Source organism: Phocoena phocoena, chromosome 14 (assembly GCF_963924675.1).
Source record: "Phocoena phocoena chromosome 14, mPhoPho1.1, whole genome shotgun sequence".
In the NCBI taxonomy this organism is placed as follows: domain Eukaryota; kingdom Metazoa; phylum Chordata; class Mammalia; order Artiodactyla; family Phocoenidae; genus Phocoena; species Phocoena phocoena.
In genome coordinates, this window is record NC_089232.1 from 43325706 (window position 1) to 43343679 (window position 17974).

The 17974-nt window shown below is 39.0% G+C and overlaps 1 protein-coding gene across 6 annotated transcripts in view; it reads right to left on the minus strand.

Annotated features, from left to right (window-relative positions):
• The window catches only part of CCDC85A (coiled-coil domain containing 85A), a 201016-nt gene that overhangs the window by 34779 nt on the left and 148263 nt on the right, over nucleotides 1-17974 (minus strand). For 5 of the 6 annotated variants that reach the window (XM_065890924.1, XM_065890923.1, XM_065890922.1 and 2 more), the window contains exon 3: nucleotides 12039-12115. The exons of the other annotated variant lie outside the window; for it this stretch is intronic. In XM_065890924.1, coding sequence (XP_065746996.1) covers nucleotides 12039-12115 — 77 coding nt within the window. The remainder of the gene's footprint in view (nucleotides 1-12038; nucleotides 12116-17974) is intronic. 6 annotated transcript variants of the gene reach the window in all.

The window sequence follows — 17974 nt, forward strand, 5'->3', positions numbered from 1 at the left end:
AGGGCGCTTACTTTACGTGAAAAACATTGGAAGGGCAGCTGCCCTTACCTGCTCTCATGCCCACTTTGATCTTGTTCTCAAGTGTCAAAGACTCAATATAACTGGTTTCCCTAACTAAGAGAATCCTTTTTAATAAAACGAATGCTGTGAGGCCACATAAGCCACCTTCTTTAAAAATTACCGTTTAGTAGAGGGTCCAGTCTTAAATGGACCTCTCCAAAGTCCTTTTCAATTGGCAATGAATGTGAGCTGCCATCACTAACTACCTTACCATTTGCGGAAGTCAACAAACGCATGTGAGTTTCGCTGGTTAAGGAATTGTGCATGAAAATAGGAGTGAGATGAGAACAGGGGCTGAAAAGTGAATGGAATTTGTCCCAAACAATATAACAAATTTACAAATGCAGTTGCTAAAGTCCCCTCTGTCTAACTCTATATCGGAAAGAAAGCATTCAAGTTCTAACTAGCTTCTGTTAACTTCTGGCACTCAATACATGCCTGGCATCCAAAAGGATGAAGACCCATCATTCCCACACAATTTATTTGTGATCAGATTTACTGGAGTTGTGATTTATTTCTGAGTGTGTATTTTGTGTTTTACTTTTATGTTATTTCTGTAGTTAGGGTTATTACATTTCCTAGCATATGAAAATGTTTAAATAAAAAAATTCTTTTTGACATTAAGACACACCAGTCTTGAATGGCAAAAACAGCTGAAATACTTTGACTATTAAAAAGCATTTCTTAGAGCCAGCTTTTATGTAAGTCCAGGATGGCTCCCATCTGCGCCTGGGTTTATTAGTTTTTTGTTATCTGTCAAACATTAGAACTTCTGCTTCACATGTTGTTCTGTTGCAAATGAGAGGCATCTTAGGTCAAGAAAAGACAGTATCAAATTCCTTTATTTGCTATACTACATTTACATCAGATTTACATTTCCTCCATGATCCTTACATTTTTGTATCCAATCTTCTTTCTAATAAACTGCTAAGGGCAATAGCTGGATGAAGAAAACTACCAAAATACTAATTAGTCCAAGGGTTTTAAAGCAAGGTTAGCTGTCTCCTTGTGTTTTATTTTTCTCTTTTTTAAAAAAATAATAATTCAAAAGTTGCTTCTACTCCTCCAAACTATATTACGGAAGTTACAAAAATCTGAAAGAGGATAAAAATTCTGAAAGAGGGCGCGATGATCCGTGTGCCTCAACTAAGCACTCCTGAGATCACAAGTATCTGAGATGAGTGGATTTTTGTGAGATATCGAAAAGTTTGAGGACAAGATGTTCTCCCAAAGGAAAGAATTAGACCAGGGAGAGACACTTGAAACAAGGATAATGAAACACTTTCAGAAGGGAGGAACGATCTTTGAATAGGCTGTCCCTTCACTACTAGTGATTCTGGGCTTCACGCTAAGACCCTGTGGTAAGAAGTACTTTTTCTATAGGCTTTGGGCCTGGAACAAGGTGGATCGCAAGCAGGAGTTGGGGAATTTTCTCAGCCCAGGAAATGTTGGGAGACCTGATCATAGGAGCCTTGGGGAAGGGCCAGGACCTCACTATAGCAGCCAAAGTCAGGACCAGACTATGGAGGCCAGGGAAACCTGTACACTTGAAGGGGGAGCAGCTCCCAAAGGCAGGCTCCCAGGGGCTGAGGGCACAGATCCCATCCCCCCACCCAACCTGTGCTGGCCTGGCCTGAGCAAACACAGTCTACCGTGACTTTCAGGAATGCCACATTTACACGTGTGGGTGGGTTGTTTCTTCCAAGTACCCCATTGCTTAGCAATACAGAAACTACGTTGTAGAATTTCTAGATTAAGCTCTAAAATAACCCTAAATCTACTGAGAATTATTTACCCAGCCAGTAAAGGCCCTTAAGTCGTGAAACAATTAAGGGGAAGCCTGTCATTTCTTTCATACGCTCTCTTTCTTCATTCTGCTTCTCTACCCATGCTTTAATTAGCTTCGTGTGTCAACATGACACCAGTTTATACAGGCTCCGTGGCACACGATCTAAAAGACAATAAAGAAAAGTTCCATGTGAACTGTAAAAGTGACACTGATAACTGTCTCGCGATGCACCTCCTACCATTTTTCTTTCATTTTCTACGACAACCACAGAATCTAAAGAAAGGTCCGGTCCACTTCTTGCTGGCTTTTATTTCAGGTGCTTTAGTCTACAGTCTACAGTTGTCTACAACAAATAAGTTTCCTTTGAAAGAACATTGTCTTCTTTCTGTGGATCCCAGTATAGCTGCCATTTGATCCATATGCAGGGAGTCGTGTTATTCTCCTCAGTCTAGTCACACTGCAAAAGACTAATATCTGGTATCTCGTATCTCTGTCATCTCTTTTTCACAGTAATCTATTTTGGCTTCTTTCATAATTGAATTCCTGAAAAGTATGTTACATTTTAAAATAAAGAATGTATATTGTTTTGGTATAAATTAGAGGTAAATAAAAGTTGATTTTCTAACATTTCCTATATTGATGATCTCTTTCATCATAATTTTAAAAACTCTGTGAAATAACATTCTCCATTTATTATATGAAATCCTTTGAAATCGTTTTTAAGACTTTATTTATTTATGGCTGCATCAGGTCTTTAGTTGCGGCACGCAGGATCTTCGTTGAGGCATGCGGCATCTTGCACTGCGGCGCACGGACTTCTCCCTAGTTCTGGCGTGTGGGTTTTCTCTTCTCTGGTTGTGGTGTGCAGGCTCCAGGCTGCATGGGCTCTGTAGTTGTGGCGCTCAGGTTCCAGAGCGCGTGGACTCTGTAGTTTGTGGTATGCGGGCTCTCTCACTGAGGCGCGCGAGCTCAGTAGTTGTGACCCGCAGGCTTAGTTGCCCCGCAGCATGTGGGACCGTAGTTCCCTGACCAGGGATCGAACCCACGTCCCCTGCATTGTAAGGCGGATTCTTTATCACTGGACCACCAGGGAAGTCCCCCTTTGAAATATTTTTAACAGTGATTTGTAAAAAACGTTTACATTGGTTTATGTGCTTACTTGCCTACTTTACATATCTTAAGTTCTGGGGATCTTTATCATTGGTACCAACTTTGAAAAGGCATTTCTTTCTCAAATGATAATACCTAATAGGTAATACTGAATTTTTAAAAAGTAATAGGACCATTCACACTTTTGGGCTCCCTTTGAAATACTGTGTTCACAAACTGGGTGTAGAGTACAGCGCTCAACGATACTTGTGGAGTACCACGGAGACCATGGCAGATCGAAGAGCCTGTGCTTGCCAGGTGATGAGTGACACCCATGCATACTTCCTGAGCGCTCCTCTTGATCACTGGAGAGAACCAACTCAATCTTCACTGCGTTTCTCTATCTGTTCTCGACTACAGACCCCTTCATTCTGGGACTTGGTAACTTTGCATGGGTATAAGATGGACACACACGCTTTTACTTATCCTTGGGCTCAGAATGTTCAGGGCTGAAAGAAACCACACTTCCCAATGAAGAAACAGAGGCCTTTGTATCTGACCAGAGAGAAATCCATAAGGATTCACTACACTCATCTTGGTTATTTTAAAATGTGTATGTTGTTAGGGAAAACTAGTGCCTTTATGTTCATTACATATAATTTTATATAAATAAGGGGACTGCACATTATCTCTCAAAATATACACAAGCTCACACTGCCCAGACTAGTATGTAAGCCCCATTACATGCATACTTGATATGATATGAGCCTCAAAGATTTACACATAAGACTGTACATTACTTAAATTTAATAGCTGTCTGATGAAATTTTATTAACTTTAGAACACAATGAGGAAGAATAACCCACAACGACATAAATACACACTAAATACACACCTGTAAATAAAAGATCCCATATGGTGCCAACCTGTAGTTTTAGGGAACTTTATATCAAAATTAAAAGAGGCACACCTCTTTTGTGTATACATTCCACATATACACAAAATTTCTCTGGATAAAGAGTCATGGATTCGCAGAGCTGAGCAGAACCTTCCACCTCACCTTTGACAATCCTCTTTTCTAGTCAAGACATTTACGGTTCACAGAGGTTAGGGTATCATCCTGGTCCAGCAGCTCTTTAGACCAAGTCCTAGTTCTTGTAATTCCCATTCAGTGCTTGTTCTAGCATATTCACAGTGACTCCTTTAATTACTTGATTGTTAACAGAGTCCACAGTCACGGCTGACCATGTCTCAGCTTTCTAAAAACGACTTAGTTATGTTTTGCTTAGTTTTCACACAATGATAGCTTTTTAAGTATAATTTAGGAAAGTCTCAAATCACTGAGAAATTTGTTTACTTAAACTGTCTTACTTTGTCAAAGAATATAATTATTTGCCTACACTACATTTATTATCTATATTGTATTTATACTTAGGCAATATATAGGCATTGCCTATATTACATTTATACTTGCCTACTTTACATTTTGATATAGGTAACTATCAGTTATTAAGAGGCACCAATTTTAATTTTTGTTGTGTTATAAATGTGATCCTTTTCCTCAGGCTACAGCGAAGAAAGAAACTAGACGTTTAGACCCTTACATGAAAAATGCCTAAACTCCACTGTAGGAAAGATTTGAACCAGAAAGAAGAGGAGGACAGCACAGTTCAGATGCCTCGTTTCCATCAGTCAGAGAGGTAGTGCCCTCCAGCGGGAAATGGAGACCAAAGTGAGACTGTGCTCCAACGGGAGTCTCCGCACCTTTACGAGTGTCAACTAAGCCAGGTTTTCATCATTTACATTTTTTGATATCCATATTTCAATAGTATTTACATTTAGTTTGCTTAATTGAATCCCCAAGTCAAACATTACACGGTACTCTCCACCACTTTCTCTGAGACGGTTTTCTTACCCTTAGAAAAAGCAAGAAAAGGGAAGACTGTTTCATCTTTACCTCATAAAACATTTTTGACTCCACTCTGGATTAAAAAAATAATAAGAGTAGAGAGCCATTTCTACAGGACAAGGCAACATTAATTTCTCTTGTAGTTCCATCCCAAATTTTCCCCAAATATTCCTCCATATTGCTTCCCATTCAAATACCTATGATTCTAGTTGATATTACTACACAGCAAAACTTTGTGCTGAGAGAGTCCCATTGTTTTTGGTGACAAATTCTGCCAAGGAAAGGTAGCAAAAATGCTACTATTTTTTATGGCTACTACTAATCAAAACAACATTTTTAAAAATATGCCCTAGTGATAGAATTACTAACATACCAGTATAGCTATAAAAAGGCAATGCTGTTAAATATGAATTATTGATACCACAGTCCCTAACAGTGGAGTACCTTTTAAATTCAATAATTCTATTAATAAGTTTAATAAGTAGTATAGCTATGTTGCTTGTTGCATTTTATTTCACCTATTTTCCCTCATGAGAAATAAGATTTCTCATCATGTAGCAGATTCTCAAACAAGAATCCTTAAGCATGAGGGGGTGACAGAAGAAAGTTGCAAATCCCTTCACTCTGAGAGACTCCATGTTGCTTTAGACATTTTTGCTGTGAGCTTTACTCTCTTTGATATTTTCTCTGATAGATTTTCGCTTTTCCCTTAATCCAGTCTCCACGTATTTAGGTTCTCCAGCATGACTTTCCCCCATCAACTTACTTCCCATATCTGTCTCTTTTATTCCAATACACCCACGCCACTTGTGTAGTACCCATCTCCTTTGAAAACTCTGTACAGAAAAAGCCTTTTTCCTTTTCTTTAATTATATAAATCATGGTGATTTAGAGAAAATTGTAATCCACAATCACTATTTCTCTGGTGGAGTCCATTTTTTCCCCAAATATGGCTCTAGCAGCAACCAACCCTTAATGGATGTAACTAATTTCTTCTATCAGTAGCATCCAGCTTCTACCCAGGTTGTGCAACATAATTGGAGTTGCTATCCATGAAAAACTTTGCGCAAGTTGCCCCTCATGAGTGCCACAAAGGTAATTTCCATGCAAATAACAACTGAAGGATACCACCATTCGCTCTTAGCATCCTCGAAAGCACTACTCTGTGTCTGCTTTTGTGCTATAGTTACTGAATTTTTCTTCCAGAGCAGTTCCAACCGTAGAAGAGCCATATATTTATGACCCGATAAGGCAAAAATGACTTGCAAAACATAAAGTCAGAAAATGTGGAAAGGAGAAAGAGTGACACAATAAATAAATACTTCCATAGCAAAACAGGAAAAGCACAGGAGGGAAATCTACACATCAGAGAGAAACGACCCTCCCCGCCCCCCCAATCTCTCCCCAGCACGCCGGCAATCTGCATAAGCACACAGGTGAGGGAGCTTTTCCGAGATGAGATGCTGGACCTGGGGTGTGTTGCCATGGAAGTGAGGGGCTGGATTTCTTCAGCTCCTGGGTACCCTCCCTCAGCACTTCTGGCAATGGTGACAGCTTCTTTCCTTTGTTCAGGAACTGCTCTGAAAACGGCTCTGCCTCTTTCCCAGTGCACTGAAAGACTGCATTGTTGAGGCCACCTTGCAACCGAATTGCACGAGAGGGAGATTTTTCATTTCCACTCCTAAAATTAGACTCTTGTGTGTGTGCTAGCACAACAGACAGAGAAACACTTGCTGAAAAGGGCCCGCTCAGTGGTGCTCCAGGTTGCCAGTGCCTTTCTAAGACATTTGCTGAACCCACAGCACAGGGCAGGCATAGGACACCAGGCACCTACGCTGATGCTGGAAAACTTGCTCTAAAACCCTGGTCTCAAGAGGTGGGTGGTTTGTTCTGGAGAGGGTCTCTGAGGCATAAAGGACACACAGTGCTTTCCAAGCAGGTGTTGGTGCCAGAGTATTAGAGGAAAAGACAGGTTTCCCAGTAAGACGTGTAGCAAATGTACTTAACTGGCTTTGGATTTACAGCAAACTGCTTGCTTCTTGTCTTTAGCCCTCTCCATAATGCAAACTCCAAACTCAAAACAAGATAGGTGAAAATAGCTTTAAAAATATTAGTTTTTACCTTATGGTTGTATCTGAAGAGTAACTGATGTCTTCAAAGGATAGTATTATTTATAATAAAATCATCAGATAGGTATTCTTCACTATCTACTTTAAGATATTTTCTCCTTGAACAGACTGCATTGCAGACATAGCACATAAACATATTGGCTAGGTCTAGATTAAACAACCTTTGTGACCATCAAGAAAAGGACAATGGAATAAGCAGAGAGATCCAAGCAAGGGTTTTGAATTTAGGCTAAAATATCAAATGTCACTGGGAAACGCCTTGAAAGCCACTACCGTATCTATGTTTCCCTACCCACCTACCTCCAAATCATCTGAACGGAAAGACCTTCTCTGACCACATTCTGTTAAGTATGAATTTTTCATGCAGATATGGGTCTGTGGGTTTGTACAATAAAACTTTATGATTCTGAAGTATCTGGGAAATATGTCAGGGAGGAGAAGGCTCTAAAATGCATTTTTCTTTCACTTATGATACTGTGGCTTGAAGAACAATACTTCCCTTAAAAGCAGGAATAGAATAACACGTCTAACAAATCTTAGATGGCTAAGCAGATCCAATGTTAATTTTTAAGATAAGGGTTAAAGAAACAATTTGACAATGAGATAAAAAGATTTAGCAGCTTAATTCCAGTGAAATAAGTTAATGGTATGAAATGATTGATGGAGGCACTGTGGTACACTAGAAGGAACACTGAATAGGCCTGTGTCTTAGCCTGAGTCTGTCTGTAATCAGCTGTCTGCCCAGGACTATATTCCCAGACTCTGTGAACCTTATATGCTTTTTCTAAAGGAGGGGATTGTCCAATCTCATATGTCAGGTTCTAGTCAGATTTGAAAATTAATGCCTTTTTATCCAGAGCAATCTTGTGAATACCTGAGATAGAAATGTTGCTTTTAAATTTGATAAGAAATTCCTTTACAACTACAACTTTACACCATCTCAGGTCGGTAATTTATAAATGCTTACTTATGACATTGTGGGTGACTTTACCTCATTGGATTTGAAAGTTAACAAAATTTCATAGCTAGCAGCTACATTTATTTAAGTAACACACAATCTTCATTTAGGGTTCATATTGTATTAAATATGTACACAGTGGAGCTGACAGACCAGTCTGAGCAGTTTTAGCATTACAGGTATATATTATGAGAGGGTAGATGCAATCATGTGAAATATTTTTAAACATAATCTGTAGAAAATGTTCATGTTAGTTTATGTGTTCAAGGAAGATAATATCCCAGGTCCAGGTTATCTTTAGTGCTCACTTATACCAACTTTCAAAAAAGCATCTTCAAGGTTAATCCTTGTTGCCTCATATGGCAGGATTTCCTTCTTTTGCAAAAGGCTGAATAATGATCCATTATATGTTTATGCCACATTTTCATTAGCTATACATCTGTTGATGTACCTTTAAAGTTGCTTCCACATCTTGGCTATGGTTAATAGTGCTGCAATAGACACAGGAGTTTCAATGTCTCTTTGAGATCCTGATTGCAGTTCTTCTGGGTGACTATCTGGAAGTGGGATTGCTGGATCAAACGGCAATATTATGGCAAGAGAAATAAGCCAGCCACAGAAGGACAAATACCCCATGATTCCACTTATATATATATGAGGTGTCTGACACAGTCAAACTCACAGAAGCCAAGAGCAGAGTGGTGGTCGCCAGGGGCTAGGAGAGGGGCAGGGAGAGATGGGGAGTCACTCATCAGCACGTATAAACTTGCCGTTACGCGAGATGAGTAAGTTCTGGAGATCGGAAGTACAACATCATGCCTGTAGATAACAACACTGTATTAAACGCTTAAAACATCGGTTAAGAGGGTAGACCTCATGTTGTCTTCCTCGCAAAATAAAAACAAAAGTAAAAAGGCATTTTCTTTTCAAATAATACCTAGCAAATAATACTGCATTTTCTGAAATTAAGGAGACTGTTCTGACTTTAAGACACCTTGAAATATTGCGTTTCCTAACTGGACGTACAGCGTAGCTCAGTGATCCTTGGAGGATGTTGCAAAGGCTGCGGCAGAGCCGAGAGCTCTGTGCTTACTAGGTGCTGATCGGCCATGGCATCCATACTGACATTTCATCCATGCCTTCTGTGAGCTCCTCTTCCCCACCAGATAGAACCAAACTCAATCTTCACTGCACTTTCCTATCTTTTTTCTAAAAAAAAAACCCTTCTTTCTGGGACCTGGTAACTTCGCATGGGTATAAGACTGGACCCAAGCTTTAATTACACTTAGGCCTATGAAATACAAGAGCTGGGAGGAACCTTGTCATTTACACATCAAGAAATGGAAGCCTTTGCCCCTAACCAGAGGGATATCCACAAGCATTTATGACACTCATCGTGTTTATCTTTAAATATGTATTTCTAGAGCAAAGTTGTGACTTTCTGTTCATTATACACAGTTTTATATAAGGAATGAAAGTAAGCATTAAGGAAATTTCTTCATCCAGGAAAATGTTTTATGTAATTAGTCTAAATACTAAACTAACAGCAAAGGGCCTTGCTACATATATCACAAAAGATATCTGATATACTTGGAATTCCAATTGCCAATTATATTCTTATTACTGTTTATCCAAAGAAGTGGACATATTTTTATAAACTTGGGAGTAAAAAATAATACCTTCTAATCAAGGCACAGTGAACAAGCTCTTATAACTGGAAATCAAGTGTTCAGATACTGATACTAATTTATGCAAGGATGTCAACTTATCACATTGAACTGACCTTGCAAATCAGCTCACATCATGCAGTCATAAATCCCTTCTGCAGGGAAATCTCACAATTATTTGTTTCAGTACCAATAAACATCTAAGAATAAATTACATATGTCTTTGTGCTAGTCGGCCCAAGTCTCAGAGTTCCACGAGGATTCACCTGACGTGATTCCCACTCCTCTAAGGTCCATTTACTGTTTTCCATCCTCGGATCTCACCTACTGTCCCTGTTCGTTTCAGTTGTGTTTATACAAGTAGTTGCAAATTGTGGTTCTATCATATCTATCTTAGCTATAAACGAAGGCAATGCTCTCAAATACAGAAATTTAACAGAAATAATGTTTATGAACTGAGATAGATATTCGTTGCATAAGTCCAACAGCATATTTCAAACAACAGATTTTCTTTGCATTAAAGTGCTTTGGACATGTAAAGAGCTGTTTAATTCTAAAACATTGTTTTTCCATTTTATCATCACTGAAATCAGCAAGAATTGGACATGGTATAATTGACAACATTTTTTTCTTTCTGAATAGTACACATGATAATGGTGCTTCTCACATCAATAACATCTTAGGTTCAATAAAACATGGTCTTTCTTAGCCATTTCTTGTGGGGAAAAACAAAAACAACAACAGCAGTCTTCTTAGATAAAAAATAGCAATGCATTTAAAATTATATGAATTTGGAGAAAACAGTTTAATTTGTAAAGCGGTTTAATCTCTCCTACTCTTAACTACGCAGGCATTTAAATATGCACACACATATCAAGTATAGTTGAGGACTCTTCTGATTTCCCTTCAAGGTCTCTAACACTCACTTTCACAGATTTTTAAAAATCAATTCTTATAATTATTTTTGTGCCTCTTTTTCGGTAAGACAGCACACATGCACTCATTCAATACTCGGTATGAGTTTCAATTCTCACTCAGAGAAAAACCAAGAAACATTATCTCTTTTTTCCCTCCTTCTTGTCACTTACATTCCCAGTTGCCCGAGAGATGGTATAACCGTATATAAAATAATTACATCTTTTAGGTTTCTTGGAACAGAGACGTTAGATGTTGTCCGTTAAGGGTATTAGCACAGTCATACTCTGAATCCAATATAAAAGGGAAAATGGCAAAGAAATTTAAAAAATGAAAAGTGTAGAAGAGCACAGGAAGATAGTCTACCAGTAGTATTTTATTTCATAACGCAAACAGTCCTTTCTGTCGTCATGAGCATTGACATATGTACAGTTTGAGAAGGGTGAGAAATAGACTAATTTCATTTAATTTCATTTAATCCAGTGGAAGAAAGAGAGAGGCATTCCCACATGCAGTACCTGACAGCTCAAATCATCATCAGTGGGCAAAACTAGTTTAAAAGCGAAACAAGATTAAAAAGACCTAAAATATCTTTCCAAAGCCTTTGCATTAATGAAGTCTTTGTAATAATGTTTATATGTCTTCTCCTGAATTATAAACAGTCTTTGTCTTGACACTTAAACTGTTTACTAGCTGTTTGAGGTTTAATTTTCTCTTAGTCACTTATGAAATAGAAATAGTCACCAGAATGTAGAAAGAACACTCGCGACTAAATGCTGAGAATACTCCTTTTTATGACATATTAAAAGACATTACTGTTTACCCGGCTGTCAAGGAAACCAAGCTAGAATGAGTAGATTTGTTCAACTCTTCAACAAAACATTTCCCAAGAACCACGACCTCAACCAACATCATTCTCACCAAGGTATCAGCCCGTGGAAAAAGTTTTTACAGTAAAATGTATGGCAAGGCGTTAAATCCCAGAAAAAGTGCCATTTTACATTCATCGGGGAAAAAAAATTAAGCCCCAAAGTAAAAACTGTCAATTACTGTGATTGCTTTGTTGCACTGAAAGAGTTCAATTACATCACAAAGAATTTTAGAAAGTACTCATCTAATTAAAATATGAACTCCTCAAACTACCTGCAGCTTTCCCTAGCTCACACATGAGCACATTTTCCATTTAAATAAGAGTCCGTTCCCTGTATTCACCAACAACATTGCATGACGGATGTGAGCAGTACCATCAAAGCACTTTCTACTTCTCTTCATTTTCTCTCTCTCCTTCCTTTCAAAATGATTTTACATTCATGTTTGAGACATCTGTGCCCTTTAGTATCACACTTAAGAATCTGGACAATATGATGGGTAAGTGGTTGATTACGGAAAGTAATCACGCTCTACATTGGTGAATGGCTGGTGACAAAATGATTTCTGTCATGTAACTGAGACTTTAAATTCCACATAAAATGCTACAACTCAAATGACACTGACTAGCTATGAGCTTCTGGAAGTCACCCACCTGGGGCAGCATGCGATTTTCCTCCTCCAGCTGTCTTACTCTTGCCTCCAGCTGCCTAACATAGGACAAGGTTGATTCTAAAATTGAAAAGAAAGAACTCACATTATACACACAGGTCTTGTTTGGTACACTGTCAGGATGTTTCTGGCTCCATTTATTCAAATCAGGTAGTGACTACTTAATCTGATATTTAGAAAAAAAGATTTCTCCCCAGAAGGACAATAACAGAAGCCATTAAAACCATAGGCAGCCTGAACAACTGCACCGTGTTAAGGAGAATCAGAGAAATTTACAGGTGGTTAAGACTGCAGGTGTCTGTACACCATGCAGCCTTCAGAACATTAGACACGTTGAAGACAGTTATTCCCTCTTTTCTACTTATTTCGCGTATGTATTTTAAGCTTTCCCACACACAAGACTTCTTGTAACATTCATTATAACAGAGAAATTACAAGGTCTTTTTAAAAAATAGAAAATAAGAAGATATTTAAAATATCCAGCTCCCTTCATTTTCTCAAGTCTTAAGAGCAACGTTGTGTTCTTCTCACAAATCTATAGATAGTATGACTATACCTAGAGAACAGCTACAAAGGGGCTAAATAATGTTAGTCTGAATTTTGACTTTGGCTGAGCATGACAGAGACTCAAGCTTTTCCCTATTTAGGTAAACCAGGGCAGACCTGAAATGTGTTGTTTTCATTTCTTCAACAAGCTCAGGTGTGTGCTGACAGCTCAGAGTCAGCATCATGCTTAGTATCTGTTCCGTCGCAAAACTCTCGATCTTAGAGCTTTACGTTATGAAAAAGCTCACACGTGGAGCAAAGTGGAGTTTTCACTTTGAGGAACCATCCGACAGTGACTCTTCTTCATTAAATCCAAAATAATCGACTGCACAGCATCATACCGCAACATAGTTGCAACGCATTCATTACCCAAGAGCAAACGTATTGCAGGTATGGTGAAAGGTACATGACCAAAGAATCCCTCCAGAGCACATTTCCACAGTTAATTTTAAAGCAGCAGATCATGTGCATGTTCCTCAGCCTCCAAAACACAGAACAGCAAGAGGCAAGCCAAGAAGGTAGTGCATTTCAGAAGGAAACATTTGGAGCCCCTAATAATCTGCAGTTAGGATGGATATGTATGCAAATTAATACCTGGATCTGAAATTCATCACGGAAACTCTTAATTTTTATATGGAAATTGGTTATATGAACCCAATTCCATTTTGTGACCTCCAAAGCAACAAGGTAACATTTTATTTTCTTAAAATACACAAGAAACTTCAGTCCTTAATTCACAAATGTAAAAATTAAACTCATCCCTAACCGGTTTACAGCATGCCTGTTTTCACAAATGTTTGCAGGAAGTCCCCATCACCAACATTAATATAACCATCCACTAGATCCCACACAAATGGTGACAACTCGCCTTGAGCATTTCTCAACAAGACAGAAACACAAGGTAAAGGAAGCTGAAGACGTTTGCCAGAAATATGCTCTCATTTTTTTAGCTCAGTGAAATGTTAAGTGTTTGCTCTATGGACTCTTCAAAAGGGGGAAAAAAAAAAGTATCGCATAAATGAATAACCAGCTTATTGATTTCATGAATCCGCTTTACTCTAGCAAATGAATAAGTGATTTGCTGATCATCAAAATGGGAATGTAGATTGCCTGATTTACACAGTTTTGCAAGTTCCCCTCTCTACTCTAAAAAAACAACCACTTGATAAGGGTCATTCGAGTGAAAAGTTGCTCAGAAATAGTCTATTTAAACCATAAGCAAATAAAATTCTTTTTTCCTTTGTTCACAATTTACACCGTATCTTTACTGTCCGTATACTGCATCATCCTTAAGGCTGTGATACTGAAAGCAGCCGAAATGACTCTATACAGAGTGATTCAGGTGACATTTGAAAAATGCCACTGAATGGATTTTAATTCAGTAACTATTTCAGTCACTTTAATCTATTTCTCTTCTTTAAATCTTTGCAGTTTACATATTTGATGCAGTTTACATATTTGATGCTTTCATTAAGTTTCTACTTACATTAGGAAAGTCACATCATGTCAGTTCCCAAAAAGGGTAAATTCTTGAATTTGGAAAACGTTCCTTAACTCCAATTTTTAATGTCAAGCTACAACAGATGAAGTCCAAATCTGTTTCAAAGCATTCACTGCAGATATCGGCAGGGACAGGAAATGATAGGGAAGATTTTTAGACAGGTAACGTAAAAAAACAAATTAGCTCTAAGGTAAAGGCAAAGCTAAGGAAAGTTTTGAGTTCATTTGCTCCACAAATATAGATTGCATCACTGACACGTGTTGGGCACTACGAGGGTTGGAATGAAGCAAAGGCCAGTTATTGCAAGTCTTAAGTTTCTCAGAATGCAAATTTCATTTTAGGATTACACACCCACGTGCTGTGTTCCAGAAGTCCTGTTGTTCCAAGCTCACTCTCTTTTGCAATTATTATTTAACAATGAACAGATACGATGAATGAAAACACTCGTGTATGTATGTGGGTGGGTGGGGTTTGGGGGACAGGAAGTATAGTTAATCTGCATGAATAAAAGAGAATTCACGCTGTTAGTTGTTTAATTCATCAAAAAACTTTTTATATACTCCTTTTATATGGGAGTGGAGCAGGCAGACTTTTTTCTGGAATATACTGGAAGATCATCACTGGGTCCCCAAGTCTCTATATGAAGAGCCATTGAGGAAAGCATCCAATCTTTCAATTGTGACATGAGAGAAAAACAAACATTTGTTTTGTTAAACCCTCGTGATTTCAAGATTTATTTGTTATTGCATCATAGGCTAGCCAAGCCCAACTACTAGTATATAACCAATAATGGGACAGAAAATATGTAAACGTTTTAATAAAACATAATAAAGTATAAGAAATTCCACTTTAAAAAGTACACCGCAATCCACATCCCAGTCCTACTTGATCATTAGAAAAAAAAAGATAAAATCTTCTGTGTAAGAAAGAAAAGGAGCCCCTTGTGTGCTGGAATATATTTGACCATGTCTCCTACAATCCCTTCCCCAAGCTGCTGCTTCCTTTTCCTTCCTTACACAAGGACCTTGCAGAGTGGTGTCAACTATAAGATACACACTTCCATTACACCCAGGAAGTGTGGAGAACCACTGTGCTCCCAAGAGAAGTACATGACAAAAATTGGTGCTTTTATTATAAAGTGATACATACATGCACGTGCACGCACACACACAACTGCATTAGAATGTACTATCATTTGAACTGATCATTACATTTATACCAGTGGCTGACAGCTGTTAAAACATTTCAGAATGTCATTTTGGCTTTCAGAACTCTGAGAATCAGGTTCCAAAAGAAAATCAAGGCTCCTGCAGAAAAGAGCCAAATACGAGGCTATACTCTACATCAGGGGTACCTAGGAACCAGGAACCAGGCCTCACAGCAGGAGGTGAGCAGTGGGTGAGCGAGCGAGCGTCATCTGTACTTAGCCCTTACAGACGCCCCCCATCGCTCGCATTACCACCTGAGCTCCGCCTCCTGTCAGATCAGTGGCGGCGGCATTAGATTCTCATAGGAGCGCGAACCCTACTGTGAACTGCGCATGCGAGGGATCTAGGTTGTGCTCTCCTTATGAGAATCTAATGCCTGATGATCTGAGGTGGAGCTAAGGAGGTGATGCTAGCGCTGGGGAGGGGCTGCAAATACAGATTATCATTAGCAGAGAGGTTTGACTGCATAGAGACCATAATAAATCGCTTGCAGACTCATATCAAAACCCTATCAGTGGGACTTCCCTGGTGGCACAGTGGTTAAGAATCCACCTGCCAATGCAGGGGACATGGGTTCGAGCCCTGGTCCGGGAAGATCCCATGTGCTGCGGAGCAACTAAGCCCATGCACCACAACTACTGAGCCTGCGCTCTAGAGCCCATGAGCCACAACTACTGAGCCTGTGTGCCACAACTACTGAAGCCTGCGTGCCTAGAGCCTGTGCTCCGCAACAAGAGAAGCCACTGCAACGAGAAGCCCGCGTACCACAAGGAAGAATAGTCCCCGCTCGCCACAACTAGAGAAAGCCCGCATGCAGCAACAAAGACCCAATGCAGCCAAAAAATAAATAAATCAATAAATTTATGAAAAAACAAAACAAAACAAAACACCCTATCAGTGAGTGGCAAGTGAAAACAAGCTCAGGGCTCCCACTGATTCTGCATTATGGCGAGTTGTATCATTATTTCATTATATACTACAATGTAATAATAATAGAAATAAAGTGCACAATAAGTGTAATGTGCTTGAATCATCCCGAAACCATCCCCCAACCCAGCTCCCGTCCGTGGAAAAATTGTCTCCCATGAAACGGGTCCCTGGTGCCAAAAAGGTTGGGGACCACCGCTCTATGTAGATATACAATATATTAAAGAAGGATCCTATCTTCAAGAAGTATATAACCAGTTGAGGGGCGATAAGGAGGAAAAAAAATAAAGCAATAGGTAATATGATATTCAGAGCTAAATCATGTGAAACGGGAGTACAAAAAGATCAATATTGGCTGCAGTTCTTCTGAAGGAGAAACTTGACTAATGGATCAACAGAAGCTTGAGAGACAGAGAGATGCTAGTAGAGCCACAGGACGGACAAGAATGATCCTCTTGTAAACAGGGAAGAGAGAAGGAATTCACATGAAGGAAGAGAGAGGGACATACTGGAAGCAGAAGGAGGAAAAGCCAAGTTGCGTCCCACATTCAGGGATCTAAAGAAGCCAGTGTCAAATCACAGCCATGCAAATGGTGAGATTTGCTTTTAACTTCCCCCAAGGGCATTTTATTTCTCTTTCCTGAGAAATCTATGGACATCTGCACATTAGAAAAGCCAGGTTAAGCAAACAATACCAATGTGAAAATCCAATGACATTCTCAAGAGGTTCTTTGGGTAAATCTTGGGCATGTTTTCAAAGCAGAAATCATTTTCTCCATGTATCTCACTTTTCTCTGAACCTACACGTAGAAGTTCACAGGACCTCTTGTAATAAAACAAGTATGAGAAACAGTCATAAGAATTCCACTAACACACATCTAATTGATTCCAATTTGAGAACTGGAATGTACCTAAGAGATTCCCTAATCCAACCTGTCCCCCATCCTGACTCATTTGGCAGATAAGAGAATAAAGCCCAGAAGGTAGTGAACTTGGCCTCTAACACTGGGGATTAGTTATACATATACATTCAAAAGATTGTTTCATTCCTGGGGCATCACAGAGATTCCCATCCTGGATCTTCTAATCACTAAGATGTCAAGCTTCTCACGTAGACAGTTAAATTCTAACTTCTCCTTTTTTCTTCCTGATTGTAGATATTCTGGATGGACTTTTACCTTTAAAATAACTTGATATTCTCCTTGGACAATATCCTGGATTTGATTTCACTTCGATTTACCTGAAATGCATTCAATCATAAAAAGTAGCTCGACTTTCTTCTCTGCTAGTTTGAAAATACTCTGGTTGAAATATTAAACCCTCTAATTTCCCCCTTGATTTCTAAAGCAGTGTTTCCCTCCCTGGGGGAATCCTATCCTTGAAATCAGCCAAGGATTACTCTGATTATTGTACATGAATGGTTTACTGTTGATATTTGCAACTGTCTAAGGTTGGTCAAACTTCTGAGTAGTTTTGATTAGATGAAGTGCCGTCTGGTCTTCAGAATTTCAGGGCGAAAAATAAAACCTGGTAATGGTCCATTCTAAAACAAATTACAGCATTTGGAAGAATATAAAGGAGGACAGTCATCCGGAAGACTATTGCTGCTGTGGGTTCATAGACGTTAGCTTTTCTGTGACTGAGTTAGTCTCCCTCGGCCAGACAGAGTCCAACAGTCACATGATTTCAAATCTGGAGGCAAATCTCTTTAATAAACCCCAACCTCTAAAGACACTG